The sequence below is a fragment of the Nerophis lumbriciformis genome, linkage group LG18, assembly GCF_033978685.3.
Source record: "Nerophis lumbriciformis linkage group LG18, RoL_Nlum_v2.1, whole genome shotgun sequence".
Lineage (NCBI taxonomy): Eukaryota > Metazoa > Chordata > Actinopteri > Syngnathiformes > Syngnathidae > Nerophis > Nerophis lumbriciformis.
This window is the reverse complement of record NC_084565.2, coordinates 31,000,082-31,018,425: the sequence shown is the minus strand read 5'-3', so window position 1 is coordinate 31,018,425 and position 18,344 is coordinate 31,000,082. Positions and strand designations below refer to the sequence as shown.

The window sequence follows — 18,344 nt, the reverse complement described above, 5'->3', positions numbered from 1 at the left end:
AGTTAAATTCATCAATAGTTTTCCCCTTTGAAAGACGCAAGGCAAATTCCTTCCATTTCACCATGTTGCTACAATGATCTTCACTGTTTTCATGCTGTTTCAGCAGTGCACCTATGTTGACCCAATCCCGCTGTCCCTCGGCTGCCAGTTTTAAGGACTTTTTGGAAAATAATTTGCAGCAAAAGCAATAGACTGCATCTTTACTTCTTGAATAAGTCAGCCAGCTACGCTTGACTTTTTCCCCATTGACTAGCTGTCTGTAGGTATAATGATAATGAAAACTTCGGCCATCATGCCGTTTGGGGAATGAAAAGTTCACCTTAATAGACAGTGGTCCTCTGATCACCTGCTCAGTCCTGTCTGAATCTGAGAGGAAAGATATGGCGTCACATTAGTGCCAAAAATCAGAACGCATAAAAACTGTTATCGCGCGCTGATTCTCCACTTCGTGCGCGCGCGCGACACCCTTTTGCGCGCGCGCGGTGCCTTTCTGCGCGCGCGCCGTCTCGGTCTGTGCGCTCTCTGTGTACTCCTGGCATCTCTCCTCGCGCTGTCATGTTTCTTTTTGGCACTTTGGGGGCGGGTATGCTTAGACGGCCCCTCCTTTCTGATTGGCACTGAGCATTTTTCATATGACCAATGATTCTCCAGCGTAGCAACGTTGTAGCCATCTTACCTCGGACATCTAGCCTCAATCATTACATTGATGTCAATGGTACATGTACTAATTAAATTACCATAACTTGCTCGATTTTCGACCAATTTTCAAACGGTTTGCCTTGTTACAAATCTTATTACATGTAGATATGAACAGGGGCGCCGCTAGGGATTTTGGGCCCCATGTAAAAAATCTTTACAGGGCCCCCAACACAGTGTCATTATTTTTTCTGTATTATAATTTCATCATCATTAGGGGCCTCTCTGGGCCCCCCTCCATCATGGGCCCCTAGAATCCGTCTCCTTTACCCCCCCCCCCCCCCCCCCCCCCTTTTCGGTGCCCCTGGATATGACATAGGATGCTGTACCTGTTGAAATTACCTCTTTCGCTATAAAAAAAAAAGACTTAATTGTGCAACATAGTTGTGTAGGGTCAGTGTTAGTCAGTTCTCTGATTATTTTAAACTGTTTCAGAATACATTATTAAAAGGCTATTTTTAACATTTTAAAAACAAAATTCAAAGATTATTTCATTAATTTTATGGCTGAATCAAAAGAAATTCCATAAATTAGAAAACAAATGTTCAAGAAAAAGTGAAAACTTTGCGCCTATAACAATCTTGATACATATTGACAATGACCCGCCCTGCTATACTTCTGATTGGCTCTGAGCATTTTTCGCCTGACCAATCAGAAAGAAGTGCCAAAACGAAACATGCCAGTGCACAGACCGAGACGGCGCGCGCGCAAAAAGGCACCACGTGCGCGCAAAAGGGTGTCGCGCGCGCGCATGAAGTGGAGAATCAGCGCGCGATAACAGTTTTTATGCGCTCGGATTTTTGGCACTAATGTGACGCACTGACGCCATAGCAGGCGGCAAACGTCACAGGTGCAGCAGAGGCAGCTTTACATTTAAAGAGAGGCAGGAAGAATCACTAGGCCTAGATCAGCAGCAGCAATCTGTTGACCTAAAATTGTGTTTTTGTACAATAATATATCTTTGATAATTTAGAAATCATCAGTCAGACTCGTACATACAAAAAATAAAAAATAAGAATTTTTTTGTTAATTGCTTTTGGGGGCCCCCTAGTGGCCGCGGGGCCCTAAGCAAGCGCTTAGTACGCTTATGCCTTGGGCCGGCTCTGCTGTGGTGGGTGTGTCTTCTGGGGGTTGTGAGTAATGTTGTGTCGTTCGCGAACGATTCGTTCGAACGATTCGTTCGAACGAACGAATCTTTTGAGTGAACGTACTGAACCGAATCACTTCATGAACTGATTCGTTCCTTTCTCAGTTCAGTTGAGCTCCGCCGCGACCATGCCGGTATGAGTGGAACTGGCGCATTCTGTGACGTCGGCGAACGACGCAGCCAGCTACTCATCATGGGGGCGGGACTGAGCGAACGATTCGTTCACCGCGGATTAACGACATGAATCACTCAGTGAACGACAACGCTCTCGCTCTCTGCTCTGCTTGCCCCAATGCCGCGGGTGATTCTCCTCCCGTCGCGGGGATATGTTTCATGCCATTGGCATCCGCTCTCCATTCATTCTCCAAGCTAACGGCTGACTCAAGCCACATGAAAACAAACACACACATTATCTCAACACATAAAGTTATGAGAGTAGAGGAGACAGAAAGAAAGTCAGTGCAGGGCAAGGCTGAGCAGCAGCGACGCGAGGGGGAGGGGCGGGTTGTAAAGTGTAGGGCAGGCTGTTTGAGAAGATTTGAAATAAAAATAATAACTAATGTATGTACATATACATGGGCTATTATTTATCTTGATTTTTATATTATTTAAGCTATTTATTTTCTTTTTTATTGCATATTTAAGTTGATATTTCCATTTTTATATTTTTAAATTTAAGCTACAGAAATTTTAGTTTTAATGTTGGCTTTTCTGGCACTTGGTTTAATATTTGTTTTGTTTTATTTAAGGTAGCCTATTTATTTTCTTTTTGTTTGCACATTTAAGTTAATATTTTCTTTGTTATATTTTTAAACATAGGCTACAGAACATTTAGTTTTTATGTTGGCATTTCTGGCTCTTAATTTATTTGTTTTATTTTGAAGGTATTTATTTTCTTTTTGTTTGCATATTTACGTTTACATTTTTTTTGCTACAGAACATTTCGTTTTTATGTTGGCATTTGTTAAGCGTTTCTTAATTTAATATTTGTTTTTGCACTAAACAAACGAGGCCTATTTATTTAACTGTTGATTGCAAGCATTTTAGTAGGCTGCTACTATTTTTTTTATTTCCCACTTTTATTTATTTCTTATTTTCATTTCAGTGCAATAAAACATATTTAACAACCAAGACATTTAGTCACATTTTGTTTATTGGACAGGCCGGAAACGCACACACAGTGTTTTTAAAAGTAACGGAATCTCTACAGCTGCAATGTCTGTTAATTTGCGAACGTCAAGGGGAGTCTGTCAGGGCAGAGAGCGATTCACGTCTGTCGCCCTCTGGCACACAGAACTGCTACTGCAGAAGTGATTCGGTGATTCGCCGACCTGCACACAGAACTGCTACTGCACAAGTGATTCGGTGATTCGTCGACAGTGTTGGGACTAACGCGTTACAAAAGTAACGTGTTAGTGTAACGCCGTTAGTTTCGGCGGTAACTAGTAATCTAACGCGTTATTTTTTTATATTCAATAACTCAGTTACCGTTACTACATGATGCGTTACTGCGTTATTTTACGTTATTTTTTATGTAGTATCGGCTAGAAACTGAGGATCTGAGTGTGTTTTATTCCAGTGAAGCAGAGACGTGCTTCTGATTCTTCCTCTGCGCTCTCTGTGTGTGCATGTGACTGTGTGTCTGAGTGTGGGAAGGGTAGGGGGGGAGGGGAGGGGGGTGCGCAATACAACCGTTGGCCAACAAAAAAGTAACCACAGAACACTATACGCCTATACGGTATAGTGTTCTGTGGTTACTTTTTGGTTGGCCAAGCGGACGTGACGACAGGCTGTCCTCACTCAGATCCGCACAGCCCGGGAAGGGGCGTGCCTTAAGTTCGGCTGGAAATCGGCAGAAATTTGGAGAATGGTTGTCCCAGGGAGAGGCAGTGAAATTCGGGAGGGTTGGCAAGTATGAGATATTCTCACTTCTTTTCTTTTGTCGAGCACAAAGAAAAGAACATTTTAGTTACCGGTAAATGTAAGTTGTGTCTTGGATCAAAGATCCCGTCTACTGCCCAAAACAACAATTCAAATCTGCCTGGTTAGGCTCTGTGTATGTCACGTGTGCCTTCCTTAGGTGAAGCAGGTTTACAGCTATGTTGTTGATTGATTGATTGATTGATTGAAACTTTTATTAGTAGATTGCACAGTACAGTACATATTCCGTACAATTGACCACTAAATGGTAACACCCAAATAAGTTTTTTAACTTGTTTAAGTCGGGGTCCAGATACAGATATATACTATCAAATATATACTAACATCATAATACAGTCATCACACAAGATAATCATCAGGGTATATACATTGAATTATTTACATTATTTACAATCCGGGGTGTGGGATATGGGGGGGGGGGGGGGGGTTAGGTTTGGTTGGTATCAACACTTCAGTCATCAACAATTGCATCATCAGAGAAATGTACATTGAAACAGTGTAGGACTGACTTGGTAGGATATGTACAGCAAGTAGTGGACACAGAGAGAGAGATCAGAAAGTATAAGAAAAAGTGTCTACATTTGATTATTTACAATCCGAAGAGGTATTATGTGGAAGGGAGGGTGTTAGTTTAGGGTTGTAGTTGCCTGGAGGTGTTCTTTTAGTGCGGTTTTGAAGGAGGATAGAGATGCCCTTTCTTTTACACCTGTTGGGAGTGCATTCCATATTGAAGTGGCATAGAAAGAGAATGAGTTAAGACCTTTATTAGTTCGGAATCTGGGTTTAACGTGGTTAGTGTTAGTGTTAGTGTTATTATGCTGTTTGTTACTTATGTATGTTATGTTGCAGCTATTTAAAATAGTTTTGTCAATTTGTTCTGGCCTGAAATAAATTGGCCCTTTGAAACATATCTTTGTCTTTGTGTGTTGTATGTAGACCACATTGCTTAGCAGAGTTCAGTGATACAAATGCATGTCAAGTTGATCAACAGATTGTATTATTCTCCAGTGCAATAACAGTACTAAAATGAAGGCTAAAAGGGCATTAATGGGAGCTTTAAAAAAAAAAAAGTAGAAGAAGTAACTACGGTAAATAGTTACTTTTCACAGTAACGCATTACTTTTTGGTGTAAGTAACTGAGTTAGTAACTGAGTTACTTTTGAAATAAAGTAACTAGTTACTGTAACTAGTTACTGTTTTTCAGTAACTAACCCAACACTGTTCGCCGACCTGCACACATAACTGCTACTGCAGAAGTGATTCGGTGATTCGCCGACCTGCACACAGAACTGCTGCTGCAGAAGTGATTCGGTGATTCGGTGATTCGCCGACCTGCACACAGAACTGCTACTGCAGAAGTGATTCGGTGATTCGCCGACCTGCACACAGAACTGCTGCTGCACAAGTGATTCGGTGATTCGCCGACCTGCACACAGAACTGCTACTGCAGAAGTGATTCACGTTCACGTACTGAACTGTGCTGACTGTGTCACTCACTGCCTGGTGTACTGCATGCACAGAGCTGTGTAGGGACTCGCGTTCACCCTTTTTGCTGCTTCTCCCGCGAATGTCTGCACTGTACTGTACTACGCACGCCCCCCCCCCCCCCCTCCTTTTGGGGGGGGGGGGGGGGTGATTCGGTGAACGAATTTTTTGAAAGAATAAATTTAAGGAACTGATTCTAGTGATTCAGTACAGTCAAAAGAACTGCCGATCCCATCACTAGCACTGTACTGTACTACGCATGCCCCCTCCCTCCTTTTTTTTTTGGGGGGGTGGGGGTGATTCGGTGAACGAATTTTCTGAAAGAATAAATTTAAGGAACTGATTCTAGTGATTCAGTACAGTCAAAAGAACTGCCGATCCCATCACTAGCACTGTACTGTACTGTACTACGCATGCCCCCTCCCTCCAGTCTTCCACCACGCTCTGACGAAAGGAGGCACGCCTCCCTTTTTATTTGGACTTTCCCTGATTACATGGCAACAGCTGTTTCTAATGAAAGGGGGGTCGTAAACAGCCGTCGCCTTTGGTTACAAAACAGTTTAAAGAAAAGGTGCCTGGAGGGGGGGTCGGCTCCTGCTTCCTCGCCGCTTTGTAGACAAAATCTTCCTGTGGATTACAATAGATCAAAGAAACCGACACCTTCATGTCGCTTCCCATCATACACAGTGGAGTTTTACAGGCCTTTTGATTGGTAAGATCAAATACCACTTTTGTCTGCTCGCCGGGAACTCATTGAAACACAAGTTTTGTGATAACTTAGATGCAATTATTCTGACATTGTCCTTTGTGGATGTACATCATCATCAGATGTTATTGGTCCACTGCTGCAGTCCGTTCTGTGACGCATTTGCTACGGGGCCGCACAGAGACATTAAATAATTTATAACAGACCACATTTTCTTCTACCTAACTTTCACCAGTCCCACTAGACACACCAATAAGCTTGTTCATAGATGTATTATAAAACTGCTGATAGTAAGTCGCCATTTGCTATATTTATTACAACTTTGTTACATGGGACAATGCCAACTAATAAACATATAAAATGTAATGGTGCCAAATCGTAGCCAAAAGCTAGGTTCCATCTGCAGTCTGCGGCAGGTTGATGACCTACGAAACTCAAAACCAGTGAAGTTGGCACATTGTGTAAATTGTAAATATAACAGAATACAATGATTTGCAAATCCTTTTAAACTTATATTCAATTGAATAGATTGCAAAGACAATATATTTAATGTTGGAACAGAGAAACTTTTTTTTGTGTGCAAATAATCATTAACTTAGAATTTCATGGCAGCAACAAATTGCAAAAGGGGCATTTTTACCACTGTGTTACATGGCCTTTCCTTTGAACAACACTCAGTAAACGTTTGGGAACCGAGGAGACCAATTTTTTAAGCTGCGGTCCCCTTCTCTGGATTTTTTTTTTTGTCATAAAAAAATACAATCATGTGTGCTTACGGACTGTATCCCTGCAGACTGTATTGATCTATATTGATATATAATGTAGGAACCAGAAATATTAATAACAGAAAGAAACAACCCTTTTGTGCGAATGAGTGCAAATGAGTGTAAATGGGGGAGGGAGGTTTTTTGGGTTGGTGCACTAATTGTAAGTGTATCTTGTGTTTTTTATGTTGATTTAATAAAAAAAAAATAAAAATAAAAAATAATAATATATATATATATATATAATATTTTTTTATTTATTTCTTGTGCGGCCCGGTACCAATCGATCCACGGACCGGTACCGGGCCGCGGCCCGGTGGTTGGGGACCACTCTCCCGTCCAAAAGCAAAACCTAGTAACTCACTTCTAGCTGATTTTGATAAAACAAACGTTTTTTCTGTTGTATCTACGCAGTTATGTGGTAGTTGCTAGGTCCTGCCATGCGCGTAACAGCTTACTTACGGAACAAATTACAATATCGCATACACTAATGTAAAGCATATCACCTAGTAACTCCAAAATTATTATCAGCTCAGTTTTGACCAAAATTGAGTTACTGGGTTTTGCCTTTGGACGGGAGCACTGCTCTACACAACATATTATAAATACACCTTGTACACAACATAAACACTGTTCAAGTATATACACTCGCATTTTACAGCTAGTGTCCTGAACTATTATGACACTTAAAGCACTTCCGTTGTGAAAGTATGGTAATGCTTTTAATGCGAAATTACGTTTTTAGCGTCAAACCGGAAGTAGCGTAATTTCGCAAATTAGCGAATAGCGCTAATAACTATTCATTGCTAAAAGTCAGATTTCAAATAATTATGGCTGTATTTTCAAACGAACATTACATTGCTATCACTGTCACCATGCACTGTATGAACTTAAAACAAGGCCAGTAGGTATATCTCTTATACTCATGCTATGAGCTATGGTTAGCTAGCACGGCTAACTTATCTTCGACCGCTAGCGAATAGTAATATCGTGCCTTTAACTTTACCTATTCACTAATACCCTCTACTGTTTCTATTTCAAACATTAGAGTTTTGTTCCAGCAAGTTTTATTTGTACTTACCGTCTGTGTTCAACTGTCCATCTCTGGTGAAAGCAGCAGCCTCACGATAGCTTGATTGATGCACGGGGTTTACCTTTGCTAACCTCAGGGGCAACAGACTACAGCAGGGGTCCCCAAACTGTGGCCCGCGAGCCGGATCAGGCCCGCCAACGTCCAAAATCTGCCCCGCGGGAAGTCCCAAGTAAATTATTTTTTTTTTTTGTAATTATTATTTTTTAATCCGTCCTTTCTCCTCTCTGGAGGGGAGGGGCTACTAGGATGACTGGGGATACAAAACAATAACATATACCCCCATTATTTATTATTTACTTTTTAAATTATATCTCAATTCTGTACACTGCTGCTGGAATTTTTTATTTTTCCTGAGGGAACTCTCCTGAAGGAATCAATAAAGTACTATCTATCTATCTATCTATCTATCTATCTATCTATCTATCTATCTATCTATCTATCTATCTATCTATCTATCTATCTATCTATCTATCTATCTATCTATCTATCTATCTATCTATCTCTATCTATCTATCTATCTATCTATCTATCTATCTATCTATCTAATCCCTTTTCTACCGCTTGTTACTCTGTGTCTCCTAGTCGCTTAGGCAAATCATATGTAATGCATTTTCCTATCGATAACATGACATCATCCAATTATATATATATATATATATATATATATATATATATATATATATATATATATATATATATATATATATATATATATATATATATATATACATCCATCCATCTTCTTCTGCTTATCCGAGGTCGGGTTGCGGGGGCAGCAGCCTAAGCAGGGAAGCCCAGACTTTCCTCTCCCCAGCCATTTGGTCCAGCTCTTCCCGGGGGATCCCGAGGCGTTCCCAGGCCAGCCGGGAGACATAGTCTACCCAATGTGTCCTGGGTCTTCCCCGTGGCCTTCTACCGGTGGGATGTGCCCTACACACCTCCCTAGGGAGGCGTTCGAGTGGCATCCTGAGCAGATGCCTGAACCACCTCATCTGGCTCCTCTCAATGTGGAGGAGCAGCGGCTTTACTTTGAGCTCCCCCCCGGATGGCAGAGCTTCTCACCCTATCTCTAAGGGAGAGCCCCGCAACCCGGGGGATGAAACTCATTTTGGCCGCTTGTACCCGTGATCTTGTCCCTTCGGTCATAACCCAAAGCTCATGACCATAGGTGAGGATGGGAACGTAGATCGACCGGTAAATTGAGAGCTTTGCCTTCCGGCTCAGCTCCTTCTTCACCACAACGGATATATATATATATATATATATATATATATATATATATATATATATATATTCAACCTGAGAAATAACAGCTACCAACCATTCACGAAACCCAACACAACACTCCAATACGTGCACCATGACAGCAACCACCCACCCACCACCACGAAAAGAATACCTACCGGAATCAATAAAAGGCTATCGATGCTGTCATCTAGCAAAGCTGAATTTGACCAAGCAACCCCCCCGTACCAAAAAGCCCTTGATGAAAGCGGATACAATTTCACCCTCACCTATGAACCCACGCCAGGAAACCAGCCAAAAAAGAACAGAAAACGAAACGACATCATCTGGTACAACCCCCCATACAGCAAAAACGTCTCAACGAACATTGGACACAAATTCCTCAATCTGATTGACAAACACTTTCCCAAAGACAACACCCTAAGAAAAGTATTCAACAAGAACAACATTAAATTGAGCTACAGCTGCATGAACAATATACGACAAATCATCTCAAACCACAACAAAACAATTGCAAATGAGCCGTCAACCCCCAGACAGAGCGACTCCAAAACCAACAAAGGATGTAACTGTCGAAAGAAACCTGATTGCCCTCTCAACGGGGGGTGCTTACAAACATCAGTTGTCTACCAATCTAAGGTAATACGCAAGGACATTAACACATCCGACACATATGTAGGATTAACCGAGGGAGAATTCAAAACCAGATGGAACAATCACAAGGCTTCTTTCAGGAACAAAAACCTGCGAAATACCACAGAACTCAGCAAACACATTTGGGACCTCAAAGACAATAATGTTGAATATTCAATAACATGGCAAATTCTTGCATCCAGCACACCTTACAATAGTGGTAATAAAAGATGCAACCTATGCTTGAAAGAGAAACTGTTTATTATTTACCGTCCAGACCTGTCATCCCTCAACAAGCGCAGCGAAATTGTAACAACATGCCGCCATAGACGGAAACACCTCCTAGGTAACACATGAGCCAATCACCACACCCCTAGGCCAGCCTGTACCCACCCACTCTGTGCCCTATATAAACCATGGTATGCGAATGCTCCCATTAAAATCTCCTGATGATTGAGGGTACCCCCCCTCATGAAACAGGCCTGTAGAGATGAAATAGTCTTGTGATTTTTTCCCACACATACATATATATATATATATATATATATATATATATATATATATATATATATATATATATATATATATATATATATATATATATATATATATATATATATATATATAAAATTGTCCGGGAGCCGGGCTGTGTGTATATATGTATATACATACATACATATATATATATATATATATATATATATATATATATAATTGTCCGGGAGCCGGGCTGTGTGTATATATGTATATACATACATATATATATACATATACATATATATATATATATATATATATATATATATATATATATATATATATATATATATATATATATATATATATATATATATATATATATATATATATATATATATATATATATATTTTATTTTTATTTTTATTTTTTTTAATTAATTTTTTTTTTTTTTAACGTTTGGGAACCCTTGCTCTACAGGATTAATTTGTTTAAACTTTACTAACCCTGTTAAATAACTCCAACACTGAACTCTATTTGAATCAGTATGATAAATATGACCAAATGAACTTTTCAATGGTTAACATTACAATTTTTTGCTGTGTACACACTTTTCATTGAATAATAAAAGACATACAAACAATAGAATGTAATGAAGAAAAAAAAAAGTGTGACTTTATTTTTATTTTATTTTATTTTTTTAAGTGAATAAACAGTATATCCACAATGAGGAAATAAATAAAAAAACACTTCAGTATTTAGTAATTGCTACATACAATTTTAGAAGTAAAAACACAACACCACAAAATGAGAAACACCACCTGAAATCACAGTCACAGTTTGATTGTATTTAAGTCCCTGCAGACTTAAATACTTATTGTGTTTTGTTCCGCCACAAACTTTCATATACCAGTGTGGGTGGCACTGGTAGCAAGGTGGGTAAAGTGTAAGGGACACATGTAAAGGGACTAGGACGGCAAAAGCTCGAGTCATACCAGGAACCCTCCAAATTATGGATGACCGCTCCAACACCTGAGCCACACTGCGCAGCAGCGTCCAAGTCTGCTGCACAGTTGTGTCTTTTGACCTGATACCTATATATGAACCTTTTATTGCATACGTTGCAACTGAACGGTTTCTCGCCAGTGTGAATTCTCATGTGTACCATCACAGCACCTTTACTCAAGTATCTCTTAGGGCAAAATGGGCAAGTAAATTGAGTCTCCTCCGTGTGTGATTTCATGTGATTGGTCATGCCATACTTACTGGTAAAACACTTCCTACAGACAGAGCAAGTATAGGGTTTCTCCCCAGTGTGTACAAGCATGTGTTTTTTCAGGCCCTCCTTTGTACAGAATCTTTTGGGACAAACTGAGCAGGCAAAAGGTTTCTCCCCAGTATGTATTCTCATGTGTGCTGTAAAATGACCCTTCTGTCGAAATGATTTCCCACATTCAGAACAATTATAGCGTTTTTTGTCAGCATGATGTCTCATATCATCTTTTGAGTTCTTATTATTCTCCGACGGCTTACGAACGTTGTCACTGTGATCGCTTTCAGAAGAGTCTGACATGCCGTCTATATCTGACAGCGGAGCAAAGATGTTGTCTGGTTCTGAGTTTATATCTTCCCAATGCTCTCCATCAGCTGTAATGTGTTGAGTTAGAAGCTCCGCCCCTCTGTTGTCGTCACTTTGACTGAGATGAAGCTGTAAGGACTGAGCTTCATCTTCATCATGAGCCTCCTCCAACCTTTGAAGCTGCTCCCACAGTTCTTCCTCTTCCTCTTTAATGTGTGGGGGTTCCAACTCCTTTTGCCCCACACTGGAGCTCCACTCCTGCTGCTTGGAGGGAATCTCTTCTTGACTCTCTGCTGACACCTGCTGGACGTCTGCAGAACATAAAACACAAATGAGCTGTTATTGTATTTGAGTTTGCAGTATTTTAACTAGTCACATGTGAGGTAGGCCAAATAAAGTTAATGTTTCAAAACTAGACAATGTAAACAATGTATCCTTCATATTATGTACATTAATGGAAGCGTATTTTTTGGACTTTTAGATATATATATATATTTTTTTTTTTTAAACAATAATAACCCATACCATTGAGGATTGAGGCGAGTTAGATGTTTCATTGAGCGACCCCAGAGAGAGAGAACTTTTTCAAAGTGACGTGTCATCAGCTAACTGATAGCTGTTGTGATTGCCATTATCTTATCTTAGCTCAGCACCCAGATGTATGGTGTACTGCAAATGTCTAAAACATAATCTAACCTAAGAATGTTAGACTACACTTTAAAGTTAAACCGACTTTAAACGTACATATAATACATTCATTTTCACACCTCCACTCCCAATGCACCACACACACACACACACACACAAAGTTGTGTGTGTGTGTGTGTGTGTGCACATTTTGAGAGAAAAGGCGAGCAACACTCAAAGAGCGTTTTTCTTTTCTCCCTCAGCTTATACACATGTAACTTATTTTATCACTTTGTCATGCCATACATATCGACCCTTATTATAGTTATTAATCTAGTCTTCCTGTGGCTGACAATAGATCAAAAGAAACTGACACCTCCATGTCGCATCCCATCGCACACAGTGGAGTTTTACAAGCCCTTTTCTTGATAAGATCAAAGAAAGCTTTTGTCTTCTCGCAGGGCGACCTGAACTCATGGGAACACAAGTTGTGTGATGATGAAGTATGGGAGGACGACTTATTTATTTCTTATTTCTTGTGTATTTCTATAACAACAAACTTGACAACGAAGAAAAAAAAGGACGAACGAAAGTGCAGGAACTTTGGTGGAGCATCTGTGTGCTGTGTTTTTACTCTTTAAAGTATATGCAGTTTATTGTTGTTTATTCGTTTTTACAAACTTTATTTCGATACGAGAAGTGGGTGGACTCTTTTAGTCGTATTTACAGAGGAGTGTGAAGCCGGACTCGAAGCTGCGGCCTCAGCTGCTTACTACTCTGACTTTGTTTAATAAATGTGGAAATAAAGGAGGCAGCACACGAGTGGAACGAAGGTAAATAACATCAAATATTAACTATTTACTTTATTACATGTATTTGTTTAATTATTAGCATCAACTCGAGGAAACAGAATGCTAATTGCTAACAAGCTAGCGCTAAAACCCATGTGTTCATGTTGTCGGCGTGAAATAAACACTGACATTTATCATTTATATAGTTATATACAGCTGAATGGACCAAAAATGAATCGTCTGACCCTCATGAATTCATCATTTACTGAGAGGACGACTTTCTGACTATTGGACATTGCGGACAATTTTTATGAACAATTTGGTCCACTTTATTTTTTAACTTATATCGTTTTGTATACAAACCCCAAAACAAGTGAAGTTGGCATGTTGGTAAATAAAAACAGAATACAAATATTTGCAAATCCTTTTCAACCTATATGCAATTGAATAGACTGCAAAGACAAGATACTTAACGTTCGAACTGGAAAACTTTGTTACTTTTTGCAAATATTAGCTCATTTGGAATTTGATGCCTGCAACATGTTTCAAAAAAGCTGGCAAAACAACTGATAAAGTTGAGGAATGCTCATCAAACACTTATTTGGAACATCCCACAGGTGAACAGGCTAATTGGGAACAGATAGGTGCCATGATTGGGTATAAAAGCATTTTCCAGAAAGCGGAAAAGAACCATCCGGATTGTTCTAGGCGAAAAGTTCAAAAGCCAGCATCTGTGATGGTATGGGGGTGTATTAGTGCCCAAGGCATGGGGAACTTGCACATCTGTGGAGGCACCATTAATGCTGAAAGGTACATACAGGTTTTGGATATGCAAACTGGGCTCTGTACCGAGGATGTCGTTGTGGCTTGTGCAGCCCTTTGAGACACTTGTGATTTAGGGCTATATAAATAAACATTGATTGATTATTGATTGATGTTGCCATCCAAGCAACATTATCATCCCCACCTTCTACCATCCTAGTCACGTCCGTTGTGTCCTTGGGCAAGACACTTGACCCCTTGCTCCTGATGGCTGCTGGTTAGCGCCTTGCATGGCAGCTCCCGCCATCAGTGTGTGAATGTGTGTGTGAATGGGTGAATGTGGAAATACTGTCAAAGCGCTTTGAGTACCTTGAAGGTAGAAAAACGCTATACAAGTATAACCCATTTATCATGGACGCCCCTGCTTATTTCAGCAAGACAATGCCATGCCACGTGTTACAACAGCGTGGCTTCATAGTAAAAGAGTGCAGGTACTAAACTGGCCTGCCTGTAGTTTAGACCTGTTTCCCATTGAAAATGTGTGGCGCATTATGAAGCCTAAAATACCACAACGGAGACTGTTGAACAACTTAAGCTGTACATCAAGCAAGAAAGGGAAATAATTCCACCTACAAAGCTTCAAAATCTGGTCTCCTCAGTTCCCAAACGTTTACTGAGTGTATTTAAAAGGAAAGGCCATGTAATAAAGTGGTAAAAATGCCCCTGTGCCAACTTTTTTTGCAATGTGTTGCTGCCATTAAATTCTAAGTCAACGATTATTTGCACAAAAAAAAACAAGTTTCTCAGTTCGAACATTCAACATCTTGTGTTTGCAGTCTATTCAAAGGAATATAAGTTGAAAAGGATTTGCAAATCATTGTATTCTGTTTTTATTTACAAATTATACAATGTGCCAACTTCACTGGTTTTGGGGTTTGTATAATTGATTTGTATTTCAATTACTTACTTTTTAGTGAAAGAACTGTGACCTAATATTGTCTGTTTATTTAAATAGTAAACCACTTCTCCATATGTCATCTGCCTGATTTGTATAAACTACCCTGAACTGTGAAATGTGGTGGAAACACAAACCACACACTTACATTATACAAGAACCGTGGAAAAGGGCCTCAAAACGATAACCATGAAAACATTCCACCTCTCATTCAAGACTTAGATTTATCAGATCTAGTCTAGTAGCTGGTGCCAAAACCCAACTATTCATACTCCGACACAAGGTGGGAGTGGATGGTTCCACTCTATTGGAGTGAAAAAACAACAACTGTTGAGATGCAAAAGCACAACATTTCTGTCAATGCGCATAATAGTCATTAGAATGGAATTTCTCTTGTCAGCATTGAGGTATTGTATGATCGGAACGACCACTACCAGCCCAAAATCCATTGTTAGACTGGAATCACCCACGTTAGCATTCCATTCAGTTGTAAAAAAAAAAATGTCACAAAAGGAGCAGGTAAGACCGCAACGTTTCTAACTTCTGTTATTTGTTGGAGGCTAAATTGTAGGACAAGTGTTCACAAAGTACAAAGAGGTAGAGTTATGATACACATCTTGACCCTTTTAAAAATACATCGACAATGTGAGTCATCTTCTAGGTCAGGGGTCGGCAACCCAAAATGTTGAAAGAGCCACATTGGACCAAGTTGTTGTTATGAAGTATAACCATGACGTCTCAAAAATCAACAAAATATTTTATTTTCAAAATAAGACTTATAAGTCAGCGATGAGGTGGCGACTTGTCCGCCTTCCGCCCATGTGCAGCTGAGATAGGCTCCAGCACGCCCCCCGCAGAGACAAGCGTTAGAAAATGGGTGGACGGATGGACTTATAAGTACTATAACAGATTAGCAGAATGAAGACCATATATGTGCCATGTGTTTTGGAGTTATTATTATGTTTAATCATAGTTCGTTATTGAAGTTGTTGAAAATGATAAACCACACATATACATTTTTTAAATCAGCAAAATAGCCTTTTTTTCCCCAAAATAAGAGTAGTATAGCCAACTGGAGACTGTTTATGCTTATTTCATGATAACAAAATGCAACATTTTGATTCAGTTAATTCCGTTCAATTCAACGTCTTAAAGGTTAATTTAAAATGTCATGGTAGGAGGCCACGGGGAAGACGCAGGACACTTTGGGAACGCCTCGGGATCCCCCGGGAGGAGCTGGACGAAGTGGCTGGGGAGAGGAAAGTCTGGGCTGTCCTGCTTAGGCTGCTGCCCCCGCGACCCGACCTCGGATAAGCGGAAGAAGATGGATGGATGGATGATAAGGTTGGCAACACTAAATTGGCCCTAGTGTGTGAATGTGAGTGTGAATGTTGTCTGTCTATCTGTGTTGGCCCTGTGATGAGGTGGCGACTTGTCCAGGGTGTACGCCGCCTTCCGCCCAAATGCAGCTGAAATAGGCTCCAGCATCCCCCGCGACCTCAAAAGGGACAAGCGGTAGAAAATGGATGGATGGATGGACATATAAGTACTATAACAGATTAGCAGAATGAAGACCATATATTTGCCATGTGTTTTGGAGTTATTATTATGTTTAATCATAGTTCGTTATTGAAGTTGTTGAAAATTATAAACCACACTTTTGTTTGTTTTTTAAATCAGCAAAATAGCATTTTTCCCAAATAGGAGTAGTATAGCCAACTGGAGGCCGTATATGCTTATTTCATGATAACAAAATGCAACATCTTAATTCAGTTAATTCAGTTCAATTCAACATCTTTAAGGTTAATTTAAAATGTCATGGTAAGGTTGGCAACACTAAATTGGCCCTAGTGTGTGAATGTGAGTGTGAATGTTGTCTATGTTGGCCCTGTGATGAGGTGGCGACTTGTCCAGGGTGTACCCCGCCTTCCGCCCATGTGCAGCTGAGATAGGCTCCAGCACGCCCCCCGCAGCGACAAGCGTTAGAAAATGGATGGACGGAAGGACTTATAAGTACTATAACAGATTAGCAGAATGAAGACCATATATGTGCCATGTGTTTTGGAGTTATTATTATGTTTAATTATATGTTCGTTATTGAAGTTGTTGAAAATGATAAACCACACATATATATTTTTTTAAATCAGCAAAATAGCATTTTTTCCAAATAAAAGTAATATAGCCAACTGGAGGCTGTATATGCTTTTTTCATGATAACAAAATGCAACATCTTAATTCAGTTAATTCAGTTAAATTCAACATCTTTAAGGTTAATTTAAAATTTCATGGTAAGGTTGGCAACACTAAATTGGCCCGAGTGTGTGAATGTGAGTGTGAATGTTGTCTGTCTATCTGTGTTGGCCCTGTGATGAGGTGGCGACTTGTCCAGGGTGTACACCGCCTTCCGCCCGAATGCAGCTGAGATAGGCTCCAGCACCCCCCGCGACCCCAAAAGGGACAAGCGGTAGAAAAAGATGTAAACAAACCTGCTCTGGGTAGCACAACTTGAGGTTTGAAAACAGCATCCAGTAGTTCTTGTTGTCTGTATTTTTCCTCTTTCGTCCTGGAAAGTTCCTCCTCGTACTCTGCTATGGTTCTTTCAAACAGTCCAAATATTTCTTCCACGACAGAATGTAGTCGCTGCTCCATCAACATTTTCAGCTTTTTGACCTGACACATTTTTTTTTTTTACAAACAAAACCTGCGTGTTGCTAACGTCCGGCTTTTCTTCTTCTTCGGTTTCTCGTTGCAGGTAACAAACGCGCCGACTTAAAGCTGATTTTAAACATTGAATTAAGATGCCTTCTTCTTCGTGTTTGTTGCGTTTCGCCTTGATTGCAGAATGGTTCTTCTGTTCTAAATGTTTTGGTGCAGAGTTTCCAGATTTATGTCTGTGGTGGGTGTGTTTTCTGGGGGTTGTGAGCTCCTTCCTTTGTTTGCATATCTTCAGGCCATCCCCCTCTGACTGGGGTCATGCTTCGGAAGAATTCGTCATATGTAGACTTTTCAGAGATATACAATGCACACTGAGATCATGGCAATTACCACCCAATCAGGATACCCCGATTTTGACGGTGGAATTAAATGATTGGTGTTAATTTACCATGAATTGATTAACGTGGCATTGAAAATTGAAAAACTTATTCAGGTGTTTTTTGATTGATTGAAACTTTTATTAGTAGATTGCACAGTACAGTACATATTCCGTACAATTGATCACTAAATGGTAACACCCGAATAAGTTTTTCAACTTGTTTAAGTCGGGGTCCACGTTAATCAATTCATGGTAGAGTGTTACCATTTAGTGGCCAATTGTACGGAATATGTACTGTACTGTGCAATCTACTAATAAAAGTTTCAATCAATCAAACAATCAATCAGTAGCTATTTAATTATGGTTAAAGCAGTCCTGATTGAGACCTGGGCTGTAGCACAAGCATGG

At 40.0% G+C, this 18,344-nt stretch overlaps 1 protein-coding gene across 1 annotated transcript; it reads right to left on the bottom strand.

The window, feature by feature from the left end:
• Positions 1-10,950: 10,950 nt before the first annotated feature.
• On the bottom strand, positions 10,951-17,847 carry LOC133618119 (uncharacterized). The gene is made up of 2 exons (XM_061978587.1): positions 17,389-17,847; positions 10,951-12,078 (listed from the first exon to the last, which is right to left on the bottom strand). Exons 1-2 carry the CDS (start codon positions 17,579-17,581, stop codon positions 11,063-11,065), a joined length of 1,209 nt encoding a protein of 402 aa, XP_061834571.1. The 5' UTR covers positions 17,582-17,847; the 3' UTR covers positions 10,951-11,062.
• Positions 17,848-18,344: the final 497 nt, after the last annotated feature.

Excerpts from the sequence above, each read along its gene's own strand:
- LOC133618119 (XM_061978587.1), bottom strand. The coding sequence starts at position 17,581 with ATGTGTCAGGTCAAAAAGCTGAAAATGTTGATGGAGCAGCGACTACAT. Across the intron at positions 12,079-17,388 it reads AGTTGTGCTACCCAGAGCAG|ACGTCCAGCAGGTGTCAGCA; the intron begins GTTTGTTTACAT and ends TATGTTCTGCAG.